The sequence below is a fragment of the Salvelinus alpinus genome, chromosome 9, assembly GCF_045679555.1.
Source record: "Salvelinus alpinus chromosome 9, SLU_Salpinus.1, whole genome shotgun sequence".
Lineage (NCBI taxonomy): Eukaryota > Metazoa > Chordata > Actinopteri > Salmoniformes > Salmonidae > Salvelinus > Salvelinus alpinus.
In genome coordinates this window covers 560,591-587,448 of record NC_092094.1, presented here as the reverse complement: position 1 = coordinate 587,448, position 26,858 = coordinate 560,591, and the positions used below count along the sequence as shown (strand labels likewise).

General features: G+C 42.8%; 1 protein-coding gene across 1 annotated transcript in view; it reads left to right on the top strand.

Annotated features, from left to right (window-relative positions):
* Positions 1–3,555: 3,555 nt before the first annotated feature.
* Positions 3,556–26,858, top strand: part of eps8l2 (EPS8 signaling adaptor L2) — a 115,916-nt gene continuing 92,613 nt past the window's right edge. The window contains exons 1-2 of the mRNA XM_071415626.1: positions 3,556–3,939; positions 23,219–23,269. Of these exons, the coding sequence (XP_071271727.1) occupies positions 23,235–23,269 (35 nt within the window). The 5' untranslated portion in view covers positions 3,556–3,939; positions 23,219–23,234. The remainder of the gene's footprint in view (positions 3,940–23,218; positions 23,270–26,858) is intronic.

The following is a 26,858-nucleotide window of genomic DNA, read 5'->3' as shown; positions in this document are numbered from 1 at the left end:
CAACAAGCTAATAGGGATCCTAACAAAACAACAACAACAAGCTAATAGGGATCCTAACAAAACAACAACAACAAGCTAATAGGGATCCTAATAAAACAACAACAACAAGCTAATAGGGATCCTAATAAAACAACAACAACAAGCTAATAGGGATCCTAATAAAACAACAACAACAAGCTAATAGGGATCCTAATAAAACAACAACAACAAGCTAATAGGGATCCTAACAAAACAACAACAAGCTAATAGGGATCCTAATAAAACAACAACAACAAGCTAATAGGGATCCTAACAAAACAACAACAAGCTAATAGGGATCCTAATAAAACAACAACAACAAGCTAATAGGGATCCTAACAAAACAACAACAAGCTAATAGGGATCCTAATAAAACAACAACAAGCTAATAGGGATCCTAATAAAACAACAACAACAAGCTAATAGGGATCCTAATAAAACAACAACAAGCTAATAGGGATCCTAATAAAACAACAACAACAAGCTAATAGGGATCCTAATAAAACAACAACAACAAGCTAATAGGGACCCTAATAAAACAACAACAACAAGCTAATAGGGATCCTAACAAAACAACAACAACAAACTAATAGGGATCCTAATAAAACAACAACAAGCTAATAGGGATCCTAATAAAACAACAACAACAAGCTAATAGGGATCCTAATAAAACAACAACAAGCTAATAGGGATCCTAACAAAACAACAACAAGCTAATAGGGATCCTAACAAAACAACAACAAGCTAATAGGGATCCTAATAAAACAACAACAACAAGCTAATAAAACAACAACAACAAGCTAATAGGGATCCTAATAAAACAACAACAACAGGCTAATAGGGATCCTAATAAAACAACAACAAGCTAATAGGGATCCTAACAAAACAACAACAAGCTAATAGGGATCCTAACAAAACAACAACAAGCTAATAGGGATCCTAACAAAACAACAACAAGCTAATAGGGATCCTAATAAAACAACAACAACAAGCTAATAGGGATCCTAACAAAACAACAACAACAAGCTAATAGGGATCCTAACAAAACAACAACAACAAGCGAATAGGGATCCTAATAAAACAACAACAACAAGCTAATAGGGATCCTAACAAAACAACAACAACAAGCTAATAGGGATCCTAACAAAACAACAACAAGCTAATAGGGATCCTAACAAAACAACCACACAAAATATCTCTAATGTATAAAGATTTAATTGGGGTCATTTTTGCTGGGCATACTAAGAGACAAGTAAATAACAGAATGACAACAGCAAGAACATACCACAGCATACCATGACATGACATTTAACAGAGGGAACAACTTCAGACTGGTCCAGCTAGAACAACTTCAGACTGGTCCAGCTAGAATAACTTCAGACTGGTCCAGCTAGAACAACTTCAGACTGGTCCAGCTAGAACAACTTCAGACTGGTCCAGCTAGAACAACTTCAGACTGGTCCAGCTAGATCAACTTCAGACTGGTCCAGCTAGAACAACTTCAGACTGGCCCAGCTAGAACAACTTCAGACTGGTCCAGCTAGAACAACTTCAGACTGGTCCAGCAAGAACAACTTCAGACTGGTTCAGCTAGAACAACTTCAGACTGGTCCAGCTAGAACAACTTCAGACTGGTCCAGCAAGAACAACTTCAGACTGGTCCAGCTAGAACAACTTCAGACTGGCCCAGCTAGAAGAAATTCAGACTGGCCCAGCTAGAACAAATTCAGACTGGTCCAGCTAGAACAACTTCAGACTGGTCCAGCTAGAACAACTTCAGACTGGCCCAGCTAGAACAACTTCAGACTGGTCCAGCTAGAACAACTTCAGACTGGCCCAGCTAGAACAACGTCAGACTGGTCCAGCTAGAACAACTTCAGACTGGCCCAGCTAGAACAACGTCAGACTGGTCCAGCTAGAACAACTTCAGACTGGCCCAGCTAGAACAAATTCAGACTGGTCCAGCTAGAACAACTTCAGACTGGCCCAGCTAGAACAACGTCAGACTGGTCCAGCTAGAACAACTTCAGACTGGCCCAGCTAGAACAACGTCAGACTGGTCCAGCTAGAACAACGTCAGACTGGTCCAGCTAGAACAACTTCAGACTGGTCCAGCTAGAACAACTTCAGACTGGCCCAGCTAGAACAACGTCAGACTGGTCCAGCTAGAACAACTTCAGACTGGCCCAGCTAGAACAAATTCAGACTGGTCCAGCTAGAACAACTTCAGACTGGCCCAGCTAGAACAACGTCAGACTGGTCCAGCTAGAACAACTTCAGACTGGCCCAGCTAGAACAACGTCAGACTGGTCCAGCTAGAACAAATTCAGACTGCTAGTGCAGTTACAATTCTCAGTTGTTACATGATTGTAAATCAGATATTACTTAGAAGTTACATATGCTATATTTCACACATAAACATGTTTATATCGCCTCCTGTTTTGAAAACAAGGCCCCTCATTACAGACGTAGGCTCAAGTGGTTTTACTGTAAAGATAGCCAGACTGAAACCGTGAAGTGAAATGGAACTGAGTTTTGGATTCAGGCTACTAATTCACTTCCGTTTGTGAGCGAAACCTATAGTCTTCTACACGGTCGTTTGTACCAGGACATTGAGATGGAGAAAGATAGGGCCTACCTGGACAAAGAGCCAGCGGTCATTCGTAACCTGTCTGTGTCATTGAAACCAGGGTAATGTTCCACGCTGTCGCTCCTCTTTCAGCCAGCAACTTGAAGCTGCCTCTCCCCTACCATACACAATTACATACCTGGAGACAGAATACTGACTGTACATTGAAGCTGCCTCTCCCCTACCATACACAATTACATACCTGGAGACAGAATACTGACTGTACATTGAAGCTGCCTCTCCCCTACCATACACAATTACATACCTGGAGACAGAATACTGACTGTACATTGAAGCTGCCTCTCCCCTACCATACACAATTACATACCTGGAGACAGAATACTGACTGTACATTGAAGCTGCCTCTCCCCTACCATACACAATTACATACCTGGAGACAGAATACTGACTGTACATTGAAGCTGCCTCTCCCCTACCATACACAATTACATACCTGGAGACAGAATACTGACTGTACATTGCAGTCAGTACATGTTAAAAGGTATAAGAATTAAGAAGAAGATTAAAGCTATAAATGCATGGATACTGGACTGTTTTCTTTGTCTAAATGTCTTTTCAAATGTGTCTAACTTCATGCAAGACCCTCGTCCACTGTCTCATTGACTTGATGATTGAACTGTCTTTTTGGAGTTTTTTTAATTTCTTAAATGTTGCCCACAAAGAATATTAGTTAAATAATGTGTTGTGATTTGACCATATACAGAGCATATTTGCAAAATAAAACTGAATTCAAACAACAAACACAACATAATGAAAGCCTGGTTTGGTTTGAGATACAGGACGTACTTCACTAGAATATGTTATACCCCGCCCCCGACCTTCTATAGTCCGCCCCTCCCCTCCCGCAGGTTGCGTTACCTGTACTCACACCTGTCACTCTCTAAAGCTGCTCGCCAAAGCTTTATCTCCCTGCCTCCGGAACTGTCGTCCGTCTGAGCTACCCTACAACAGCGAGGACAAAACAACTATAGACATTTACATACCACTTTGTTTTAATACCGCAACTTCCGATCGCTCTGGCATCAACCTGGGAGGTTGGAGTCAAGTCGGGTTTGACCAGCAGCGTTATTATCCACCTCACCGCAACGTTCATTTATACAGACGTTTTGAAGACATACTTATTGGTTGTTGCAGTGAAATAATGGCACCTTGACCCCGTCCAGTCTATTCAGTGTTTTGGAGAGAAAAGAAAGGCAACGTTTTGTTCGTCACCAGTGGCCCATCAATAGAAGAGAGAGAGAGAGAGAGCGGTGAGATTCAGCGTTGACTTGGTAAGACTATTTGACTATTACATGTGATATTGGACCGGTTTGTTTCTCTTATCTGTCCAGAGTTATATGTCAATTGCAGGTGCATGTTTCTGGTATAGATAACGTCATGCATTTTACCCAAACCCTATGGCGTGCTATGTAGGGCTAATGTTTACCCTAATAACGGACTAAATGACCTTAACGCTACTCGTTATAGCCCAATGACATTAGCTACATGTTCTGTTTAAAGGCGAATTGGCTCTGGAAGCCAAAACAGCCAAAATACTCCATCTAAACGTGAATCGATTCTCAACTGCGGTACGGTTTTAGAAACATAAATCCCTGTACTTTCATATAACATCAAATTATTTCACCCAATGCTAAATACACTTATTGTATACTGTTTTAACCGGGTTTAACACAGTTTCAGCATACAGTATTTTTCAGTGACAACAGGTTTGTGGTGTCTGTCTTCCGTTTACACGCAGGTGGTCAGAGAAGCAGATAACTCATTAGCGCAGGTAGTCAGTCAGTCCTCTGTCTTGCGTCTGTTTTCCGTAAACAAGGGCTGTAACATGGAGATATGGCCTTGTGGGAACCCTAACCCTATAAAAAGGTGTGAATCAATTTAATGTAATTAATTCTCGGTGACATGAAAGATAAGGTCTTCATGCTTCCTAAGCTAACACATAAGGCTTAAAATAAACGCCTGAAACTAGATCCCCTGCATACTGGTCTTGACAAGAAGAAGAACAACTGTCAGGGGAGGTTCACTTCTGCACTGTTCAACCAACCTGGTCTCATAGCGTTTCGTATTATTCTATACATAAATACGAGATACTCCATTTAGTATGATATGTTGCCTTTCGTATGGTATGTATTCATTTGTGGAGGTCCATCACCCATTTCATATGATATGTTACGAATTACAATTCGTATTATATGTTATGAATTTGCAAAACATATGATAGGTATGTTATGAATTATACACTGAACAAAAATATAAAACACAACATGCAACAATTTCCAAGATTTTACTGAGTTACAGTTCATATAAGGAAATCAGTCAATTTAAATAAATAAATTAGTTCCTAATCTATGGATTTCACATGACTGGGAATACAGGTAAGCATTCATTTGTCACAGATACCTTTTATTTTTAAAGGTAGGGGCATAGATCAGAAAACCAGTCAGTATCTGGTTTGACAATTTGCCTCATGCAGTGCGACATGTCCTTTGCATAGAGTTGATCAGGCTGTTGATTGTGGTCCCACTCCTCTTCAATGTCTGTGCGAAGTTGCTAGATATTGGCGGGAACTGGAACACGCTGTCGTACACATTGATCCAGAGCATCCCAAACATGCTCAATGGGTGAAATGTCTGGTGATTATGCAGGCCATGGAAGAACTGGGACATTTTCAGGTTCCAGCAATTGTGTACAGATCCTTGCGACATGGGGCCGTGCATTATCATGCTGAAACATGAGGTGATAGCAGCGAAAGAATGGCACGACAATTGGCCTCAGGATCTTGCCATGGTATCTCTGTGCATTGAGATTAGCCTAGTTTTTTAGCTAGTTTTAGGCTAGTAGTGATTTAATCTGAAAATAAAATGCATTATAATTCTATAGTTGTCGAAAATGAACACTCCTGTAGGAGCTATTGTGAATAATTATGTAGTTAATGTATAATTCCAAACATAGGCTAATAATTATTATGGTTGTAACAGAATTATGGATTTGAGAAAAGTAATTTAAATATGTTGACTAGTTGTCATATATTAAGACAGAAAGTCCTGGTAACATGCCTCTCTGTATGCCTATAGGCTAGTCACAGAGATGTATCTAACTCTTTAAGGAACTCTTTAAGGAATACCTAGGATAGGATAAAGTAATCCTTCTAACCCCCCCACCCCCCTTAAAAGATAAGAGCGTCTGCTAAATGACTTAAATGTAAATGTAAATGTATAAAACAGTGCAGAGTGAAAACACATGGAACATAGGTTACATGTTGACAATCCTAGAACTGATATAAGGTTCAGGAACCTCTGATTATCTTTCTTCACAAAATCTATTCCAGTCACCGTCAAAGGTTTATGTTTATGACAGTATTATGTGAGTCCAGGTCATTCGTCGTGACAGCTATCTCTTCCTTTGTGTGTGTGTGTGTGTGTGTGTGTGTGTGTGTGTGTGTGTGTGTGTGTGTGTGTGTGTGTGTGTGTGTGTGTGTGTGTGTGTGTGTGTGTGTGTGTGTGTGTGTGTGTGTGTGTGTGTGTGTGTGTGTGTGTGTGTGTGTGTGTGTGTGTGTGTGTAGAATTACGCTTTGACAAACAAAACAAAAAAATTGATTTTGAAGATGAACAGCCATACAACTCTATGCACAGGGACTATTTTTAAATCAAATCAAATCAAGTTTATTTTATATAGCCCTTCGTACATCAGCTAATATCTCGAAGTGCTGTACAGAAACCCAGCCTAAAACCCCAAACAGCAAGCAATGCAGGTGTAGAAGCGTGGCGGCTAGGAAAAACTCCCTAGAAAGGCCAATGTTAACAATGTTCACTGAAAAATGGACAAAAACTGATTTAGTGGAAGAACTGTGCAGATGCACATTTTTGGTAACGGAATTAGGATAAAATCTCCCTTAGGTTTTCATGTGACCACGTTTTCCAAAAAGATCTGCTGTCTGCAGAAAGAATGGGGTGTCAGCTATGACATGGTTGTCACTAGTTACCACAGCCACAAAGTCAGAAGGCCCGCCCACTCAACCAATCAGATGAGGGAGTGTGATGACGCGAATGCCGACATGTATTTCTATAATCTATTGATTCGTCATTGATTTGGTTATTTGTTAGATATTGATTTGGTTATTTGTTAGATATTGATTTGGTTATTTGTTAGATATTGATTTGGTTATTTGTTAGATATTGATTTGGTTATTTGTTAGATATTGATTTGGTTATTTGTTTATGGATTTAGGGTTGTACCTGGTGGGTTCATTGATAATTTGTGTGAGATTGAGAGCATCTAGCTTAGATTGTAGGACGGCCGGGGTGTTAAGCATATCCCAGTTTAGGTCACCTAACAGAACGAACTCTGAAGATAGATGGGGGCAATCAATTTACGTATGGTGTCCAGGGCACAGCTGGGAGCTGAGGGGGGTCTATAACAGGCGGTGACAGTGAGAGACTTATTTCTGGAGAGATTCATTTTTAAAATCAGAAGCTCAAACTGTTTGGGCATAGACCGGGAAAGTATGACAGAACTTTGCAGGCTAACTCCTCCCCCTTTGGCAGTTCTATCTTGACTGAAAATGTTGGAGTTGGGGATGGAAATCTCAGAATTTTTGGTGGCCTTCCTAAACCAGGATTCAGACACGACACGAACATCAGGGTTGGCGAAGTGTGCTAAGGCAGTGAGTAAAACTAATTTAGGGAGGAGGCTTCTGATGTTGACATGAATGAAACCAAGGCTTGAACGGTTACAGAAGTCAACAAATGAGAGCGCCTGGGGAATGGGAGTGGAGCTAGGCACTGCAAGGCCTGGATTACCCTCTACATCACCAGAGGAACAAAAGAGGAGTAGGATGAGGGTATGGCTAAAGGCTATCAAAACTGGTCGTCTAGTGCGTTGGGGACAGAGAATAAAAGGAGCAGATTTCTGGGTGTGGTAGGATAGATTCAAGGCATAATGTACAGATAGGGGTAAGGTAGGGTACGGGTATAGTGGAGGTAAACCTAGGCATTGAGTGACGATAAGAGATGTTGCATTTCTGGACGCAGTAGTTATGCTGCGTGAGGTCACCGTATGTGTGGGAGGACAAAAGAGGTATCTGAGGCATGTTGAGTGGGACTAGGGGCTCCACAGTAAACTAAAACAATGATAACTATCCTAAACAACAGTATACAAGGCATATTGACATTAAAGCGAGGCATTAAAGCGAGGCATAAAGCAATCACAGGTGTTGATTGGGAGAGCTAGCTAAGACAACAACAGGTAAGACAACAACGGGTAATCAGCTAAGACAACAACAACAGGTAAAATGGCGATGAATGGGCAGAGAGGGTCAGTTAACTACACATATGGCCTGAGTTCGAGGCTGGGGCCGACAGATAAACAAAATTAACAAAATGGAGTACCGTGATTAATGAACAGTCTAGCAGGCATCAGCTATGTAGCCAAGTGATCATAGGGTCCAGTGAACTGCAATATATGAAACAGGGAAGCCGCTAGGTAGTCGTTACTACGCTAGCGGAGACACGGCGTTAAAAAAAAGAAAAAAGTTAGCAGTCCGGCGCTAGTAGAAGCGTCTTCACCGATGTCCAGCATAGGCCGGTTGAGTGCACAACGGATGGAATTACGTCGACAGACCAGTCGTGATGGATTGGCGGGGATCCGTGTCGACAAAGGGTCCAGGCCAGTTGACAAAAGAGGTATTGTAGCTGTAGTAATTTTGTTTGCTAGCCAGGAGATGCGCCTGGCTCGAGGCAACTGGTGCTAGCTTCAGGACAAGGGCATTAGCCACTCTAGCCACTCGGTAGCAGCTAGCTAGCAGCGATGATCCGATGGAAAGGTCCAGAGCTTACGGCAAGAATCCGGTGATGTAGTGGATTCTAGTCGTGTTAGTGAAGAGTCCGGGAGGCATCAGCTGTGTAGCCGAGTGATCATAGGGTCCACTGAGTAGGCCGGGAGATGTGCCTGGCTCAAGGCTAGCTTCGGGGCTGGGACACTCGGTAGCAGCTAACTAGCTGCGATGATCAGGAGTAATGGTCCAGGGCTTACGGCAGGAATCCTGTGTTGTCGTGGAGAAAAACCAGGCTAAAAGCGTCTGGTGTCTGTGCAGACTGTTCTAACACTCTTGGTTTGACCACAAGACAACAGAAAGACAAAGAACACAGTTACGAGCTGAATATCAACGACAATTTATGCTTGATCCGCTAATGTGGTTGGAGGCTTCGTATGGAGGGTGTGACGCAATTGCAGAGCCTCCGGAGGCATGCAGAGGCCAAATCAAGCTCCGTACCACATCACCGTGCGCCTATGAAATGTTGTGACAATGCGTAGGGCTACATACAGCTTCACACTGACATGATTGGTTGACGGTAGGAGGGGGGGGGGCGGTACGTCCTGTACAAACACAAACTCACTTACCTGACAACTTCCTTCAAGCGCAAGAAGTATGAAAACCCTGACGTCTGCAGAGGCTGCGTTGCAGTAAATGCTGTACGACCACTTCAGATGACGGATTGACCACGCAGAGCCTTTAACAGTAGCTAAAGGCTCTGCATGGTCAATAAAGGCTCTTCATGGTCAATCCGTCAACAGTATGCCAGTGGAAGGGAGGACAGGTTTGTGACTATTATGATTTTGTAGCCAATTCTGTTGCAGTAATTCCTTTACTGATTTATTTTGTTTGTTTGTTGTTGTTGTTGGTAATTCTGAGTTTTAATCATTTAATAATCATTCATAAACAAAATTGATATGAATAAAATCACAAACTAATTGGCAGGTCTATTACTCGTTACTTCTGTGATCATTATCTTCATGAGGGAGAGAAATTAGAAATTATTTTAAAGATAAGTGAGTTTTCGGTAACAGAATTACAAAGCACAAGGCAATATTTCTTAAATGTACAGAAGGTAAACAATTTATCCAACTAAAAACAAGTTGATATTAGTTGTCAGGTGTCTTCACCTCAACTTTATTGGGTTTTCATGTATTTTTTTAACTAGGCTCTTTGAAGATATATATATTATTTAACCTTTATTTAACTAGGCAAGTCAGTTAAGAACACATTCTTATTCACAATGACGGCCTACCAAAAGGCAAAAGGACTCCTGCGGGGATGGGGACTGTCATTAAAAATAAATTAAATAAAAATAAAGGACAAAACACACATCACAACGAGAGACAACACTACATAAAGACAGACCCAAGACAACAACATAGCAAGGCAGCAACACATGACAACACAGCATGGTAGCAACATAACAACATGGCAGCAGCACAAGACATGGTACAAACATTATTGGGCACAGACAACAGCACAAAGGGCAAGAAGGTAGAGACAACAATACATCACGCAAAGCAGCCACAACTGCCAGTAAGAGTGTCCATGATTGAGTCTTTGAATGAAGAGATTGAGAAAAAACTGTCCAGTTTAAGTGTTTGTTGCAGCTCGTTCCAGTCGCCAGCTGCAGCGAACTGAAAAGACGAGCGACCCAGGGATGTGTGTGCTTTGGGGACCTTTAATAGAATGTGACTGGCAGAACGGGTGTTGTATGTGGAGGATGAGGGCTGCAGTAGATATCTCAGATAGGGAGGGGGGGGTGAACAGGTGTTGTATGTGGAGGATGAGGGCTGCAGTAGATATCTCAGATAGGGGGGGGGGGTGAACAGGTGTTGTATGTGGAGGATGAGGGCTGCAGTAGATATCTCAGATAGGGGGGAGTGTTTCTGATACATTTAAGACTTTTTCTGCTGGATGTTTTCTGAGACGGCCTTTTCCATTTGTTTATCCAGAAATCAAAGCCTTTACCAAATGTCTTTGATGGACAATGTAGCTTTGCCTTCATTCCCCCAAAATAGACTCTTCTCTTTCATTTGACACTGAATTTGACATGCTCCTATGCATTTTACATGTTGGTGCTCATGGGTCATTTTACATGGAAATGGGTGACGTGATCCCCATTCGTCCCTATTTACGCCTTGTACTACAGCCTATAGCACCAACAAGCACCTGATAGTTCCTATCTTGATTTAATGATTATTGTTTTATACGGATTACGTAGGGTAAGAACTAAATTGCTGACTGATCAAATTCAAAAAACGCTAATATTTTTTTTTTAAAGGTACACAAATGGTCAATTACATAGCCTATTCATAAATCTATTGTATTATATTACATAGTTATCCTCATATATGAACTAGGCCAGAAAAATAGATTTTGTTTACTTTGTGGATCACAAAGAAAGTCCATTAAGCTAGCTAGGTGGATCACAGTGCAAACACATTATTGTAACCACTGCTTTTTTACAAATCTGTTATTGTTCTCTGACCTATGAAATGTAAATGGCTATACAGTCGACCTAACCCGAACCCAGGTCATTGACCCAATCATCAATTCATGAACCAATCAATCAAAGGCCCTTTTAATATCTGCAGTTGTCACAAAGTGCTTTGACACTAACCTGGCCTTGACTCCATGCAAAGTGCAAACAAATTCACAAGGCTGTGCAAACATACGTTCTATAACTGTAGATACACAATACTGTATACACAAACTGTCCATACTTTATACAAACATACTTTCCGTGTTGTAGGCCACACACACACACACACACACACACACACACACACACACACACACACACACACACACACACACACAAATAACCCCACCATTATCACAACAGAATGAATACAGGTTCAATGGAGTTGTTTGTTATTATTGGAATCAGATAACCCCTGTATCTTCTATCTGGTCTAAAATGCTTATTCAAGAGAAGGGGACAAAGTTCACATGGCTTTTATCTGCAGCAAACTCATCTGTTTAGTTTATACCATTACATAATTGACCTAGCCAGCTGTATCAATACCACTCTAATAATTGACCTAGCCAGCTGTATCAATACCACTCTAATAATTGACCTAGCCAGCTGTATCAATACCACTCTAATAATTGACCTAGCCAGCTGTATCAATACCACTCTAATAATTGACCTAGCCAGCTGCATCAATACCACTCTCTAATAATTGACCTAGCCAGCTGTATCAATACCACTCTGCATTTAGCCACTCTACTACTAGCATGGTGGTGGACTAGCATTTAGCCACTCTACTAGCATGGTGGTGGACTAGCATTTAGCCACTCTACTAGCATGGTGGTGGACTAGCATTTAGCCATTCTACTAGCATGGTGGTGGACTAGCATTTAGCCACTCTACTAGCATGGTGGTGGTCTAGCATTTAGCCACTCTACTAGCATGGTGGTGGATTAGCATTTAGCCACTCTACTAGCATGGTGGTGGACTAGCATTTAGCCACTCTACTAGCATGATGGTGGAAAGTTTTATTTTATCAATAAAGTATTATATAGTAAGTAATAGCATATTTTACCTTTTGTTCATGAAGGTAAGGAGGAAATGGAAGCCCATTTAGCCTAAATGTAGGATTTGCATTTGGACGGTAAGATGACACGACTCAATATCGCCATCTGCCGGCCTTTGAACTAGTATCAAACAGATCAATAAAAACGACGTTGTCTGCTCCAATAGGCTTACAAGAAGGGGATACACAAATAGCCTACAATATGACATTCATTATCCTGGAGGAGGAAATTAACTTTCAACTGGCACTGACTCAACAATGATAAAGAGTGAATACACTCGCAGGGGATATGGGATATGGCTGATTCTCTCTGCTGGTGCCAATAAGATAGGCTATACCGTTCAATTAAGTTGAGAGTTTTGATAACTCTAAAACACATTAGGCCTCCTGAGTGGCGGAGCGGTCTAAGGCACTGCATCGCAGCGGTCTAAGGCACTGCATCGCAGCGGTCTAAGGCACTGCATCGCAGCGGTCTAAGGCACTGCTTCAAAGTGCCAGAGGCGTCACTGCAGATCCGGGCTCGATCCGGATCTGCAGAGGAAACATAACCCGGAAGCCAGCCTCATCAATGTGTCGGAGGAAACACAGTACAACTGGCGACCGTGTCAGCTTGCATGTGCCAGGACGACGCTGGGACAATGTGCCCGGCCCGCCACAAGTAGTCGCTAGAGCGCAATCGGACAAGGACATCCGAGCCAACCAAACCGTCTCCTAGCCAGGAAGACGCTGGGACAATCATGCGCCACCTAATGGTAGACCCATGAGGTGGAGCACAATCTTTTATCTGGTCTTTTATCAGCACACGCAACAATTTCTACGATTTTACTGATTTACAGTTCATATAAGGAAATCAGTCAATTGAAATAAATTCATTAGGCCCTAATCTATGGACTTCATATGACTGGGCAGGGGTGCATCCCACTCATTGGGGAGCCTGGCTCAGCCAATCAGAATGAGTTTTTCTCCACAAAAGGGCTGTATTACAGACAGAAATATTAATCAGTTTCATCAGCTGTCCGGGTGGCTGGTCTCAGACGATCCCTCAGGTGAAGAAGCAGGATGTGGGTCCTGGGCTGGGATGGTTACACGTGGTCTTCGGTTGTGAGGCTGGTTGGACGTACTGCCAAATTCTCTAAAACAACATTGGAGATGGCTTATGGTGGAGAAATAAACATTACATTCTCTGGCAACAGCTCTGGTGGACATTTGTGCAGTCAGCATGCCAATTGCACACTCCCTCAAAACATCTGTGGCATTGTGTTGTGTGACAACTGCACATTTTAGAGTGGCCTTTTATTGTCCCCAGCACAAGGTGCACCTGTGTAATGATCATGCTGTTTAATCAGCTTCTTGATTTTCCCACCTGTCAGGTGGAGGGATTATCTTGGCAAAGGATACAATGCTAATTAATTAAGGGATGGAAAAATATACGAGAAAAAATAAGCTTTGTGCATATTGAACATTTCTGGGATCTTTTATTTCAGCTCATGAAACATGGGACCAAAACTTTGTTGCTTTTATATATTTGGGCTTTTATATATTTGTTCAGTATACGTATGACGTGGTTAACCGCTTCGTTGCCTTTTTACAGGGGCTTTACCACGCAGTTGCCTCCAGAAGGTTGAAGGAATATACATCATTTATTTTTATTCTTATCATCTTGGGCAGATTTGAATGAATGTTCTACTAAGTTCAAAACATTTTTGATCCTACTAGGAAGCCAAAATGTTCCCAAACTGTAGATTTAACCGATGAAGGATCCTTCAATTCTAGTTTATCCACCACTCTCAATCGCTGTACAGAATAAAAATATTCCAAAACATGCATCCTGTTTGCAACAAGGCACTAAAGTAATACTTTAAAAAAATGTGGCTAAGAAATTAACTGTCCTGAATACAAAGTGTTATGTTTGGGGCAAATCCAATACAACACATTACTGAGTACCACTCTCCATATTTTGAAGCATAGTTGTGGCTGCATCATGTTATGGGTATGTTTTTAATTGTTAAGGACTGGGGAGTTTTTCAGGATAAAAAAGAAACAGAATGGAGCTAAGCACAGACAAAATCCTACAGGAAAACCTGGTTCAGTCTGCTTTCCACCAGACACTGGGAGATTTATTCACCTTTCAACAGGACAATAATCTAAAACACAAGGCCAAATATACACTGGTGTTGCTTTGAATGTTCCTGAGTGGCCTAGTTACAGTTTAGACTTAAAGATTGAAAATCTATGGCAAGACATGAAAATGGCTGTCTAGCAATGGATCAACAACCAACTTGGCAGAGCTTGAAGAATCTTTTTAATAATGATGTGCAAATATTGTACAATCCAGGTGTGCAAAGCTCGTATAATCATTCCCAGAAAGCTGTAATCGCTGCCAAATGTTATTGAAAACATGTATTGACTCTGTATTTCATTTTCAATAAATTTGCAAACATTTCTAAAAACATGTTTTCACGTTGTCATTATGGGGTATTGTGATGTCATTATGGGGTATTGTGATGTCATTATGGGGTATTGTGATGTCATTATGGGGTATTGTGATGTCATTATGGGGTATTGTGATGTCATTATGGGGTATTGTGATGTCATTATGGGGTATTGTGTGTAGATGGGTGATAAAATAAATATTTAATCCATTTTGAATTCAGGCTGTAACACAACAAAATGTTTAAATAATTCAAAGGGTATGAATACTTTCTGATGGCATTGTTTTTAAAGCTTAGGCTATAAACACATGACGTTATGTTTCCTCTGGCCCAGATGCAATCAGAGCGCATAGGCCTCACCAGGTTACCTGCAGCTGTGGCTTCACCAGGTTACCTGCAGCTGTGGCTTCACCAGGTTACCTGCAGCTGTGGCTTCACCAGGTTACCTGCAGCTGTGGCTTCACCAGGTTACCTGCAGCTGTGGCCTCACCAGGTTACCTGCAGCTGTGGCTGATATTAGTAGGCTACAGCTGATCAGACTGAAGCACTCAGGTGACTTGAAAAGCAGAAATCTCTTTAGCCACTCTGCTCCTCAGACTCTCCTTCACATCTCGTAGTGGGAATAGGGCCATAGACTTCCTCTTTCCTCACTAATCTCTCCAGCCATCTTCTCTCTCCCATTGTTCAGGCTAGCCAGGTGCTGGCACGAGACCATGTTTCAGGGAGGGATGGAGGAAAGGAGTCGTGTTGCCCAGACCTGGCTATCCGTAATCATTTTCTAACACTTTACCTGGGCTTGATTGAGCTTGCAACAGAGCCCAAAGAATACTCACAAAAATGGTGAATCCCTCCCATCTGCCACTCCAGACAGGCTAAAACAAACCCCGCCCATCTGCCACTCCAGACAGGCTAAAACAAACCCCGCCCATCTGCCACTCCAGACAGGCTAAAACAAACCCCGCCCATCTGCCACTCCAGACAGGCTAAAACAAACCCCGCCCATCTGGCACTCCAGACAGGCTAAAACAAACCCCGCCCATCTGCCACTCCAGACAGGCTAAAACAAACCCCGCCCATCTGCCACTCCAGACAGGCTAAAACAAACCCCGCCCATCTGCCACTCCAGACAGGCTAAAACAAACCCCGCCCATCTGCCACTCCAGACAGGCTAAAACAAACCCCGCCCATCTGCCACTCCAGGCAGGCTAAAGCAAACGCTGAACGTTGTTGAAATATTTCTGATAGTATTTGAACCCAGGTCTGGTGTTGCTTTCCCAATGGCAAAGTGCTCATACTCTTCCTCCCATTCTCAGCCTATCTGGGATAGGGCCTGGGGTCAGCCAGGGTACAGGCTATCTGGGATAGGGCCTGGGGTCAGCCAGGGTACAGGCTATCTGGGATAGGGCCTGGGGTCAGCCAGGGTACAGGCTATCTGGGATAGGGCCTGGGGTCAGCCAGGGTACAGGCTATCTGGGATAGGGCCTGGGGTCAGCCAGGGTACAGGCTATCTGGGATAGGGCCTGGGGCCAGCAAGGGTACAGGCTATCTGTCTGCCTACAGGGCCTGGGGTCAGATGTATCTGTAGTTGAGTTGCAACATGATTGACCTACCGCCAGTTTATATTCCCTTAACTTTAGTCAAGATGTTCCCTTCGTCAAGATGTTTGTGTTTTTAATGTAATATGTAATTGTTGTACTGTATGTGTGTTTATAGTTCTGTTTAATGTTGTGTTAGTGTATGTACGTTGTTTTGTCTGAAACGTTGTTCCCCCTGATGCTATTGGACCAGGTCTCTCTTGGAAAAGAGATGTTATCTCAATGAGAAAAAACCTGTATAAATAAAGGTAAAATAAAATGTAAAAAAAAATATATATATCAAAACTATACCAACTATACCATTGTGACAGTCTAACTAGGCAACATGTCTGTTACTGCTATATCTATTCAATGCCAACAGGTTTGCCTTAGTGGCGGTTTGTCAACCCCCTTAACTACAACATGATTGACCTACTGGCAGTTTGTCAACCCCCTTAACTACAACATGATTGACCTACTGGCAGTTTGTCAACCCCCTTAACTACAACATGATTGACCTACTGGCAGTTTGTCAACCCCCTTAACTACAACATGATTGACCTACTGGCAGTTTGTCAACCCCCTTAACTACAACATGATTGACCTACTGGCAGTTTGTCAACCCCCTTAACTACAACATGATTGACCTACTGGCAGTTTGTCAACCCCCTTAACTCACAACATGATTGACCTACTGGCAGTTTGTCAACCCCCTTAACTACAACATGATTGACCTACTGGCAGTTTGTCAACCCCCTTAACTACAACATGATTGACCTACTGGCAGTTTGTCAACCCCCTTAACTACAACATGATTGACCTACTGGCAGTTTGTCAACCCCCTTAACTACAACATGATTGACCTACTGGCAGTTTGTAACAGTCTAACTACTATTAGTTCAATAAGAATCACCGGATCTTTACAACCTGAGTTGAAGGACATATTAACATTACAATCTGAGTTACTAGTCAGGATCGAGGGAAAGATGAAAGGAGCAAAGTACAGAGATCCTTGATGAAAACCTGCTCCAGAGCGCTCAGGTCCTCAGACTGGAGCGAAGGTTCACCTTCCAACAGGACAACGACCCTAAGCACACAGCCAAGACAACGCAGGAGTGGCTTCAGGACAAGTCTCTGAATGTCCTTGAGTGACCCAGCCAGAGCCCGGACTTGAACCCGATCTAACATCTCTGGAGAGGCCTGAAAATAACTGTGCAGCGACGCTCCCCATCCAACCTGACAGAGCTTGAGAGGATCACAGAGAAGAATTGGAGAAACTCTCTAAATACAGGTGTGCCAAGCTTGTAGCGTCATACCCAAGAAGACTTGAGGCTGTAGTCAATGCCAAAGGTGCTTCAACAAAGTACTGAGTACTAATGTAAATGTGATATTTAATTTATTTGAATCTTGTGCTCCCACAGGGAAAGATACATGGCTGCTTGAAGGAAAATAGGAGGGGACAAGTTGACTCAGGTTACAGAGGATTATGAAGGAGGGGAAGTGAAGAAAATCCAAAATTACTGCATAGGGAAACATATTGTGTAGTAACTAGAAATAAAACAGGTGGACTACTTGTAGTAACTAGAAATAAAACAGGTGGACTCGTTTGTTAGCCTGGTCCCAGATCTGTTTGTGTCAGGTTTTGGCCAAGACTGTTCGGGTTTTGGTCACTAGATGTCCCCATTGCACCTTTTTTGTACCTTTTGTTTTTCTTGCTCTAATTATTGTTTGCACCTGTAGGTCATTCCCTTGTTAGTATTTAAACCCTGTGTGTTCCTCAGTTCCTTGCTCAGTGTTTGTAAGTTAGCACCCAGCCCCAGCCCAAGCCTTGTTTTATACAGATATTTCTCTTGTTGGGTTTTCCAGAGGTTCTCTGGTTTAGTTCTTGTGTATTATTTGAGTAGTCTTTTGAGGTTTGTTTTTCCCTGCTGTTTTTTACCACTTTGTGGAGTTTCTTTTGTATTTTGGAGGTTTTCCATTTTTGTGCCTCTTGGCTTTATTTTTGGACATTGTGGATTTAGTTTCTTTGCCTGAAGATTTTGTTCTTTAATTAAACCACCATCTCTAGTACTGCTGTGTCTGCCTCATCTTCTGGGTTCTGACGATTATTAGTGACTGTTTCTCGCACCGGGTCCTGACATGTTTGTACTGTCTTGCTAACTGCTATGTTCATTTGGCTTATACAGCACCAAAAAAAAAGATCTGGGACCAGGCTAGACTAATATATTACTAATATAATGTCCCACTAATACTGTACATTATTGGTATATTTTATGAAACAGCTCAATTAGACCTCATTATTTACTGGTTCCTGGTGATGGAATTCTTGACAGTTGTAAGCAGGAACCTCTTCAGCAGAGTCATAATCCTTTATTATATTACCAACATAATATTATATACAATGCAATAAAATGCGAATTAATTACTTAAAAATCATACAATGTGATTTTCTGGATTTTTGTTTTAAATTCCGTCTCTCACAGTTGAAGTGTACCTATGATAAAAATTACAGACCTCTACATGCTTTGTAAGTAGGAAAACCTGCAAAATCGGCAGTGTATCAAATACTTGTTCTCCCCACTGTATTTATTATTACATATGATCTAATACACATTAGACAATGATTGAATGCCTTGACTGTCATGTAGACGGTGCCAGCCAGTCCGAGGAGAGGGAGTGAGGGATCTTAGAAGTCCCTTAATTATAAATATTGCTTATTTATCACTATTTGTAGCCTCTTTCTATTCCTTTCCTTTGAGGCTCTACTACCCTTCAGTTTGATCCATTGTTTTCAACAACATGTATCTTACCGGACTGTCTGTGTATAAGGACTATTTTTAGGTGGTGTTGCAGCGCCCTCAGCACCGCTACTTCCTGCCTGACGCTCCCAACAGCAACAGGGAGCGTCAGTTAACTAAACACAGTGACTCCACATGGAGACTGAGTCAGGACTACAATACAATATATTTAAAAAAAAATGTATTTCACCTTTATTTAACCAGGTAGGTTAGTTGAGAACAAGTTCTCATTTACAACTGTGACCTGGCCAAGATAAAGCAAAGCAGTGCGACACAAACAACAACACAGAGTTATACATAAACAAACATTCAATAATACAATAGAAAAGTCTATATACAGTGTGTGCAAATGAGTTCGGATAAGGGATGTAAGGAAATAAATAGGCCATTGTGGCGAAATATTTAAAATTTAGCAATTAAACACTGGAGTGATAGATGTGCAGATGATGAATGTGCAAGTAGAGATACTGGTGTGCAGAAGAGCAAAAAAAATTAAATAACAGTATGGGGATGAGTTGGTTGGATGGGCTATTTACAGATGGGCTGTGTACAGGTTCAGTGATCTATGAGCTGCTCTGACAGCTGGTGCTTAAAGTTAGAGAGGGAGATATGAGTCTCCAGCTTCAGTGATTTTTGCAATTCTTTCCAGTCATTGGCAGCCGAGAACTGTAAGGAAAGGCGGCCAAAGGAGGAATTGGCTTTGGGGGTGAACAGTGAAATATACCTGCTGGAGCGCGTGCTACGGGTGGGTGCTGCTATGGTGACCAGTGAGCTGAGATAAGGCGGGGATTTACCTAGCAGAGACTTGTAGATAACCTGGAGCCAGTGGGTTTGGTGACGAATATGAAGCGAGGGCCAGCTAACGAGAGCATACAGGTCGCAGTGATGGGTAGTATATGGGGCTTTGGTGACAAAACGGATGGCACTGTGATAGACTGCATCCAATTTGCTGAGTAGAGTGTTGGAGGCTATTTTATAAATGACATCGCTGATGTCAAGGATCGGTAGGATAGTCAGTTTTACGAGGGTATGTTTGGCAGCATGAGTGAAGGATGCTTTGTTGCGAAATAGGAAGCCGATTCTAGATTTAATTTTGGATTGGAGATGCTTAATGTGAGTCTGGAAGGAGAGTTTACAATCTAACCAGACACCTAGGTATTTGTAGGTGTCCACATATTCTAAGTCAGAACCGTCCAGAGTAGTGATGCGGGCAGGTGCGGGCAGCGATCGGTTGAAGAGCATGCATTTAGTTTTACTTGCATTTAAGAGCAGTTGGAGGCCACGGAAGGAGAGTTGTATGGCATTGAAGCTCGTCTGGAGGTTAGTTAACACAGTGTCCAAAGAAGGGCCAGAAGTATACAGAATGGTGTCGTCTGCGTAGAGGTGGATCAGAGAATCACCAGAAGCAAAAGCGACATCATTGATGAATACAGAGAAAAGAGTCGGCCCGAGAAATGAACCCTGTGGCACCCCCATAGAGACTGCCAGAGGTCCGGACAACAGGCCCTTCGATTTGACACACTGAACTCTGTCTGAGAAGTAGTTGGTAAACCAGGCGAGGCAGTCATTTGAGAAACCAGGCTGTTGAGTCTGCCGACAAGAATGTGGTGTTTGACAGAGTCGAAAGCCTTGGCCAGGTCGATGAATACAGCTGCACAGTATTGTCTCTTATCTATGGCGGTTATGATATCGTTTAGGACCTTGAGCATGGCTGAGGTGCACCCATGACCAGCTCGGAAGCCAGATTGCATAGCGGAGAAGGTATGGTGGGATTCGAAATGGCCGGTGATCTGTTTGTTAACTTGGCTTTTGAAGACCTTAGAAAGGCAGGGTAGGATAGATATAGGTCTGTAGCAGTTTGGATCTAGAGTGTCTCCCCCTTTGAAGAGGGGGATGACCGCGGCAGCTTTCCGATCTTTGTGGATCTCAGACGATATGAAAGAGAGGTTGAACAGGCTAGTAATAGGGGTTGCAACAATTGCGGCGGATAATTTTAGAAAAAGAGTGTACAGATTGTCTAGCCCAGCTGATTTGTAGGGGTCCAGATTTTGCAGCTCTTTCAGAACATCGGCTATCTGGATTTGGGTGGAGAAATGGGGGAGGCTTGGGCAAGTTGCTGTGGGGGGTGCAGGGCTGTTGACCAGGGTAGGGATAGTCAGGTGGAAAGCATGGCCAGCCGTAGAGAAATGCTTTTTGAAATTCTCAATTATCGTGGATATATCGGTGGTTACAGTGTTTCCTAGTCTCAGTGCAGTGGGCAGCTGGGAGGAAGTGCTCTTATTCTATATGGACTTTACAGTGTCCCAGAACTTTTTGGAGTTAGAGCTACAGGATGCAAATTTCTGTTTGAAAAAGCTAGCCTTAGCTTTCCTAACTGCCTGTGTATATTGGTTCCTAACTTCCATGAAAAGGATGAATATGTAAGAACTTTCCAATTTGTAAGTCGCTCTGGATAAGAGCGTCTGCTAAATGACTTAAATGTAAATGTAAAAGTTGCATATCGCAGGGGCTATTCGATGCTAATGCAGTACGCCACAGGATGTTTTTGTGCTGATCAAGGGCAGACAGATCTGGAGAGAACCACGGGCTATATCTGTTCCTGGTTCTACATTTTTTGAATGGGGCATACTTAAAGATGGTGAGGAAAGCACTTTAAAAGAATAACCAGGAATCCTCTACTGACGGAATGTCAATATCCTTCCAGGATACCCGGGCCAGATCGATTAGAAAGGCCTGCTCGCTGAAGTGTTTTAGGGAGCGTTTGATAGTGATGAGGGGTGGTCGTTTGACCGCAGACCCATTACGGACGCAGGCAATGAGGCAGTGGTCGCTGAGACAGCAGAGGTGTATTTAGAGGGCAAGTTGGTCAGGATGATATCTATTAGGGTGCCCATGTTTACGGATTTGGGGTTGTACCTGGTACGTTCCTTGATCATTTGTGTGAGATTGAGGGGATCTAGCTTAGATTGTAGGACGGCCAGGGTGTTAAGCATGTCCCAGTTTAGGTCACCTAACAGTACGAGCTCTGACGATAGATGGGGGGTAATCAATTCACATTTGGTGTCCAGGGCACAGCTGGGGGCAGAAGATGGTCAATAGCAAGCGGCAACGGTGAGAGACTTGTTTCTGTAAAGTTGGATTTTTAAAAGTAGAATCTCAAATTGTTTGGGTACAGAACTGGATAGTAAGACAGAACTCTGCAGGCTGTCTCTGCAGTAGATTGCAACTCCGCCCCGTTTGGCAGTTCTATGTTGTCGGAAAATTTTATAGTTAGGGATGTTTCAGGGGTTTTTGGTGGCCTTTCTAAGCCAGGATTCAGACACGGCTAGAACATCCGGGTTGGCAGAGGGCAGTGAATAAAACAAACTTAGGGAGGAGGCTTCTAATGTTAACATGCATGAACCAAGGCTTTTACGCCTACAGAAGTCAACAACTGAGGGCTCCTGGGGAATGGGAGTGGAGCTAGGCACTGCAGGGCCTGGATTACCCTCTACATCACCAGAGGAACAGAGGAGGAGTAGAATAAGGGTACGGCTAAAGGCTATAACAACTGGTCGTCTAGTGCGTTCGGAACAGAGAGTAAAAGGAGCAGGTTTCTGGGGGAGATTAAAATAGATTGAAGGTATAATGGTAGGATGTGAATACAGTGGAGGTAAATCTAGGCATTGAGTGACAATGAGAGAGGTATTGTCTCTTGAGATACCATTTAAAACAGGTGAGGTCACCGCATGTGTGGGCGGTGGAACAAAAGGGTTAGCTAAGGCATATTGAGCAGGGCTGGAGGCTCTACAGTGAAACATGACAATCACTCACCAAAACAGCAGTGGACATGGCATATTGACATTAGGGAGAGGCATGCGTAGCCGAGTGATCATGGGTTCTAGTGAGTAGCTAGGCGGGCTGGAGACACAGCGATTCAGACAGCTAGCGGGCCGGGGCTAGCAGAAGGGCCTTAGGGGGACGTCGCGACGGTGGAGTCAGTTGTAGCCCCCTCGGGCGGTTACGTCGGCAGACCAGTCGTGATGGATCGGCAGGGCCCAGTGTAGTAAAAGGGTCCAGGCCAATTGGCAAAATAGGTATTGTAGCCCAAGAAAATTGGCTGATGGACCTCTTCAGCTAACAGTCCGGTATGCTCTAGACAGCTAGCGGGCTGCGGCTAGCAGATGTCGCAACGGAGGAGCACTCGGCCTGAGGGGGTTCTCAACATAGAGAATAGAAAATCACAATCACAATTCTCTCTCTTTTCCACCACTGTATATGTGAGAGTTGTCAGTCAACAGATGGTTCAATATTAATAAAGTATAGAGGAGCCCTGGTGGGAAACAAACTGTGGTTTGGAGAAAAACATGACATCATCTTTTTCTCTCCCTTTCTTTTTCTGGCTTCCAGGTGGATGTCTTAAACCATGAACAACCTGGGACCTCCGATGAGACAAGCCAAGTGAGTAACCCACACACACTAGGACGTGGAATCGCCAGGAACCTCACGATATTATCACCGTACTTAGGTGTCGATACAATATTGTGATTCTCACGATTCTATATGTATTGCGATTCGATACTGGGATTTTATTGCTCATCATATATGTCTGCTACAGAGGGACAGAGAGAGCCTGCAGCAGAGGGACAGGGAGAGCCTGCAGCAGAGGGACAGGGAGAGCCTGCAGCAGAGGGACAGGGAGAGCCTGCAGCAGAGGGACAGGGAGAGCCTGCAGCAGAGGGACAGGGAGAGCCTGCAGCAGAGGGACAGGGAGAGCCTGCAGCAGAGGGACAGGGAGAGCCTGCAGCAGAGGGACAGAGAGAACATGAGAAGATAAAATAAAAGTCATGGAAATATAAGTGCTGAGAACTCTTTTTTTTTTTGAATATTTTATTTTTGCATTTTCCAATTAACAACATTCAAGACATACGTGAAAAGATATTAGACAACAATAGGACAAAGTGACAGTAACAGATGAGCGTAACAAAAAGTAAAAATCAAACAAATTATAATTATATATACAAACAAACATACAATAAAAAAAGATTATAATGAGACATTGGATCATATGGTCACCTGCCGTAGGTTACATATTATACATTACGTGTGAAACATTATATAAGGATAATATAGAGATTCATTCAATGTGATGTGGGGGGAGATTCTCCATATAGTCAATAAAAGGTTGCCAAATTCTGTAAAATGTATTTAACTTATTCCTCAAGCGGTAAGTGATTTTCTCCAGTGGGATACAACTATTAACTTCTGATAGCCACATTGCAACTGGCAGGGGGGAATCCAATTTCCATTTCAAGGCAATACATTTCTTGGCAATCGCTAGCAATATTTCTGTTAGCTTTATAGTATGGCTTTGCCTAAGATTGGTGTTAGTAAAGTTGCCCAGTAGACAGACCTCCGGGTCTAAAGGGAATGCAACCCCATGAATTGAGGATATGGTATCGCATACCCCCTGCCAGAAACCGTGTAGTTTTGAACACTGCCAAGTGGAATGGAGGAATGTTCCTTCATCTGAGCCACATCTAAAACATAGGGAGGAGATATCAGTGTTGAACTTGTGCAGTCTAGATGGCGTGATATAGAGCTGATGGAGGAAATTAAACTGGATCAGTCTGTATCTGGAGTTCAGTGTGGATGTAACACCATTCCTGCATAGGTCACTCCATAGACCCTCATCAAGATCAATACCCAGATCTTTTTCCCATCTAAGTCGGGGTTTATCTAGCCCGGTCAGTGTTAGTCCTGACATAAGAGCATCGTAAACACGGGAAATGGTCTTGAACAGTGGTTGGTCTGCGTGGCAGAGTTGTTCAATAGGTGACATCTTAGGTAGGTTCCATTGTCCCTTGAGAGACACCCTAATAAAGTTTCGTAGTTGTAGGTAGCTAAAGAAGTCCCTGTTAGGCAAGTGGTATTTCTGTTTCAGCTGATCAAAAGACATAAGAACTCCCTCCTCGTAACAATGTTCCAGAAGAGTGATCCCCTTATCAGACCATGGTCTAAAGTTACCATTCTGGAAAAACATAGGAATCAATCTATTGTTCCATAAAGGGGTTTTAGGGGAAAGGAATCCCCCTCGTCCGAACAGCTCTTGCAGTTTGCACCATGTCAGGACAGAATGTATGATTAAAGGGTTGTCTGTGATGGTTTTAATAGATTTTCTGTCCCATTTGTAAAACAATTCTGCCCCAGTGTCATCGTTTACCTCAAGCTTTTCAATGTTCAACCATGAGGGAGAGGGACCCTTATCAAACCTCTGAGCCAGAAACCTCGACTGTGCTGCCCAGTAGTACATTCTAAAATTGGGGAGGTTTAAGCCTCCTTGACTGTAATCCAGGGTCAGTTTATCCAGGCCAACCCTAGGGGTTTTGCCGTGCCAGATAAACCGTCTGGTCATCTTGTCGAGAGAGGAAAAGAATGCTGCGGGGACAGGGATAGGGAGAGATTGAAACAGATATAGAAATCTGGGCAGGACATTCATTTTAATTACATTGATTCTACCCAGTAGAGTGAGAGGTAAGTCCATCCATTTACAAAGGTCACCCTCCACCTTTTGTAACAAACTGGCCAGATTGAGTTTATAGAGGTTGTTCAGGTTACCATCCACCATTATGCCCAAATATGTGAAGCCCATAGGCGACCATCTAAAAGGAAACTTGTGCTTGATGGTATGATGGTCAAAGACAGACAACGGTAAGATTTCGCTTTTATCTAAATTGACCTTATATCCAGAGAAAGAACTATAACACTGTAGCAGGATCTGCAAGTGAGAGAGGGAGTGTTCTGGGTTTGTTAGAAATAAGATAAGGTCGTCCGCAAAGAGTGATAATTTATGGGTCTGGGGGCCCACCTCAAAGCCATGTATGTCAGGGCACGTTCTAATAGCCTCAGCCAACGGTTCGATGGCGAGGGCAAAGAGGTGGGGGCTAATTGGGCAACCTTGTCTGTTCCCCCTATAGAGAAGGAAAGAGGAGGAAGTAATCCCGTTGGTAGCAATCCTAGCTTTAGGAGATTTGTAGAGTGATTTTATCAAATTTACAAACACGGTGCCTAAACCAAACTTTTCCAAGACGCGAAAGAGGTATGGCCATTCAACCCTATCAAAGGCCTTTTCAGCATCGAGGGAGACTGCGACACTAGGTATTTTGTTTTTGTTAGCAAGGTGAATTATATCAAAGAACCTTCTGAGATTATTGGAGGACAATCTATTAATTATGATCTGGGTTGACCAACAGGGGAAGACATGACTCCAGTCTCTTAGATAGCATCTTGGTGACCAGCTTACAATCTGTGTTAAGGAGAGAGATTGGTCTATATGAGGCGCACTTTAGTGGATTTTTCCCTTTCTTGTGGATTACAGTAATCACTGCTTGAGAGAAAGACTCTGGAAAGTAGTTGTCTTCCCTGGCTTTTTTAAGTACCTCCATAAGGTAGGGGACCAACAGCTCCCTAAATTCTTTATAGAACTCTGGAGGGAAGCCATCCTCCCCAGGAGATTTATTAGAAGGTAAGGATTTAATGGCCTCCAACAATTCAGGAACTGAGAAGTGTTCACTCAGGCGCTCGCTGTCTTCCCCTGACAGGCATGGGAGGTTGAGAGAGGAGAGAAAGGAGTCGATCTCTGATAGATCATCGCTTGATTGGGAAGTGTAGAGGTCTTCATAGTATTTCTTAAAAGTATTATTAATTTCAGTAGGGTCGAAAGATATCTCATTAGTAAGAGTTTCTATAGCATTAATTGTCCTCTTACTTTCCTCTGCTTTCAGTTGCCATGCCAATACTTTGTGGGCTTTCTCTCCAAGCTCGTAATAACACTGTTTTGATTTAGTGATGGCCCTCTCAGCTTGATATGTGTTCAGAGTATTATATTTCAGTTTTTTATTTACCAAAAGCCTGTATAGATCTTTAGTCGGGCCTCTTTGGTAGGTTTTCTCTAGCTCTGAGATTTCAGATTCAAGGGCACTCAGTTCCGCACCGTGTTTTCTCTTCAGCCCTTTAGTATAGGAAATGATCTGTCCCCTCAGATAGGCCT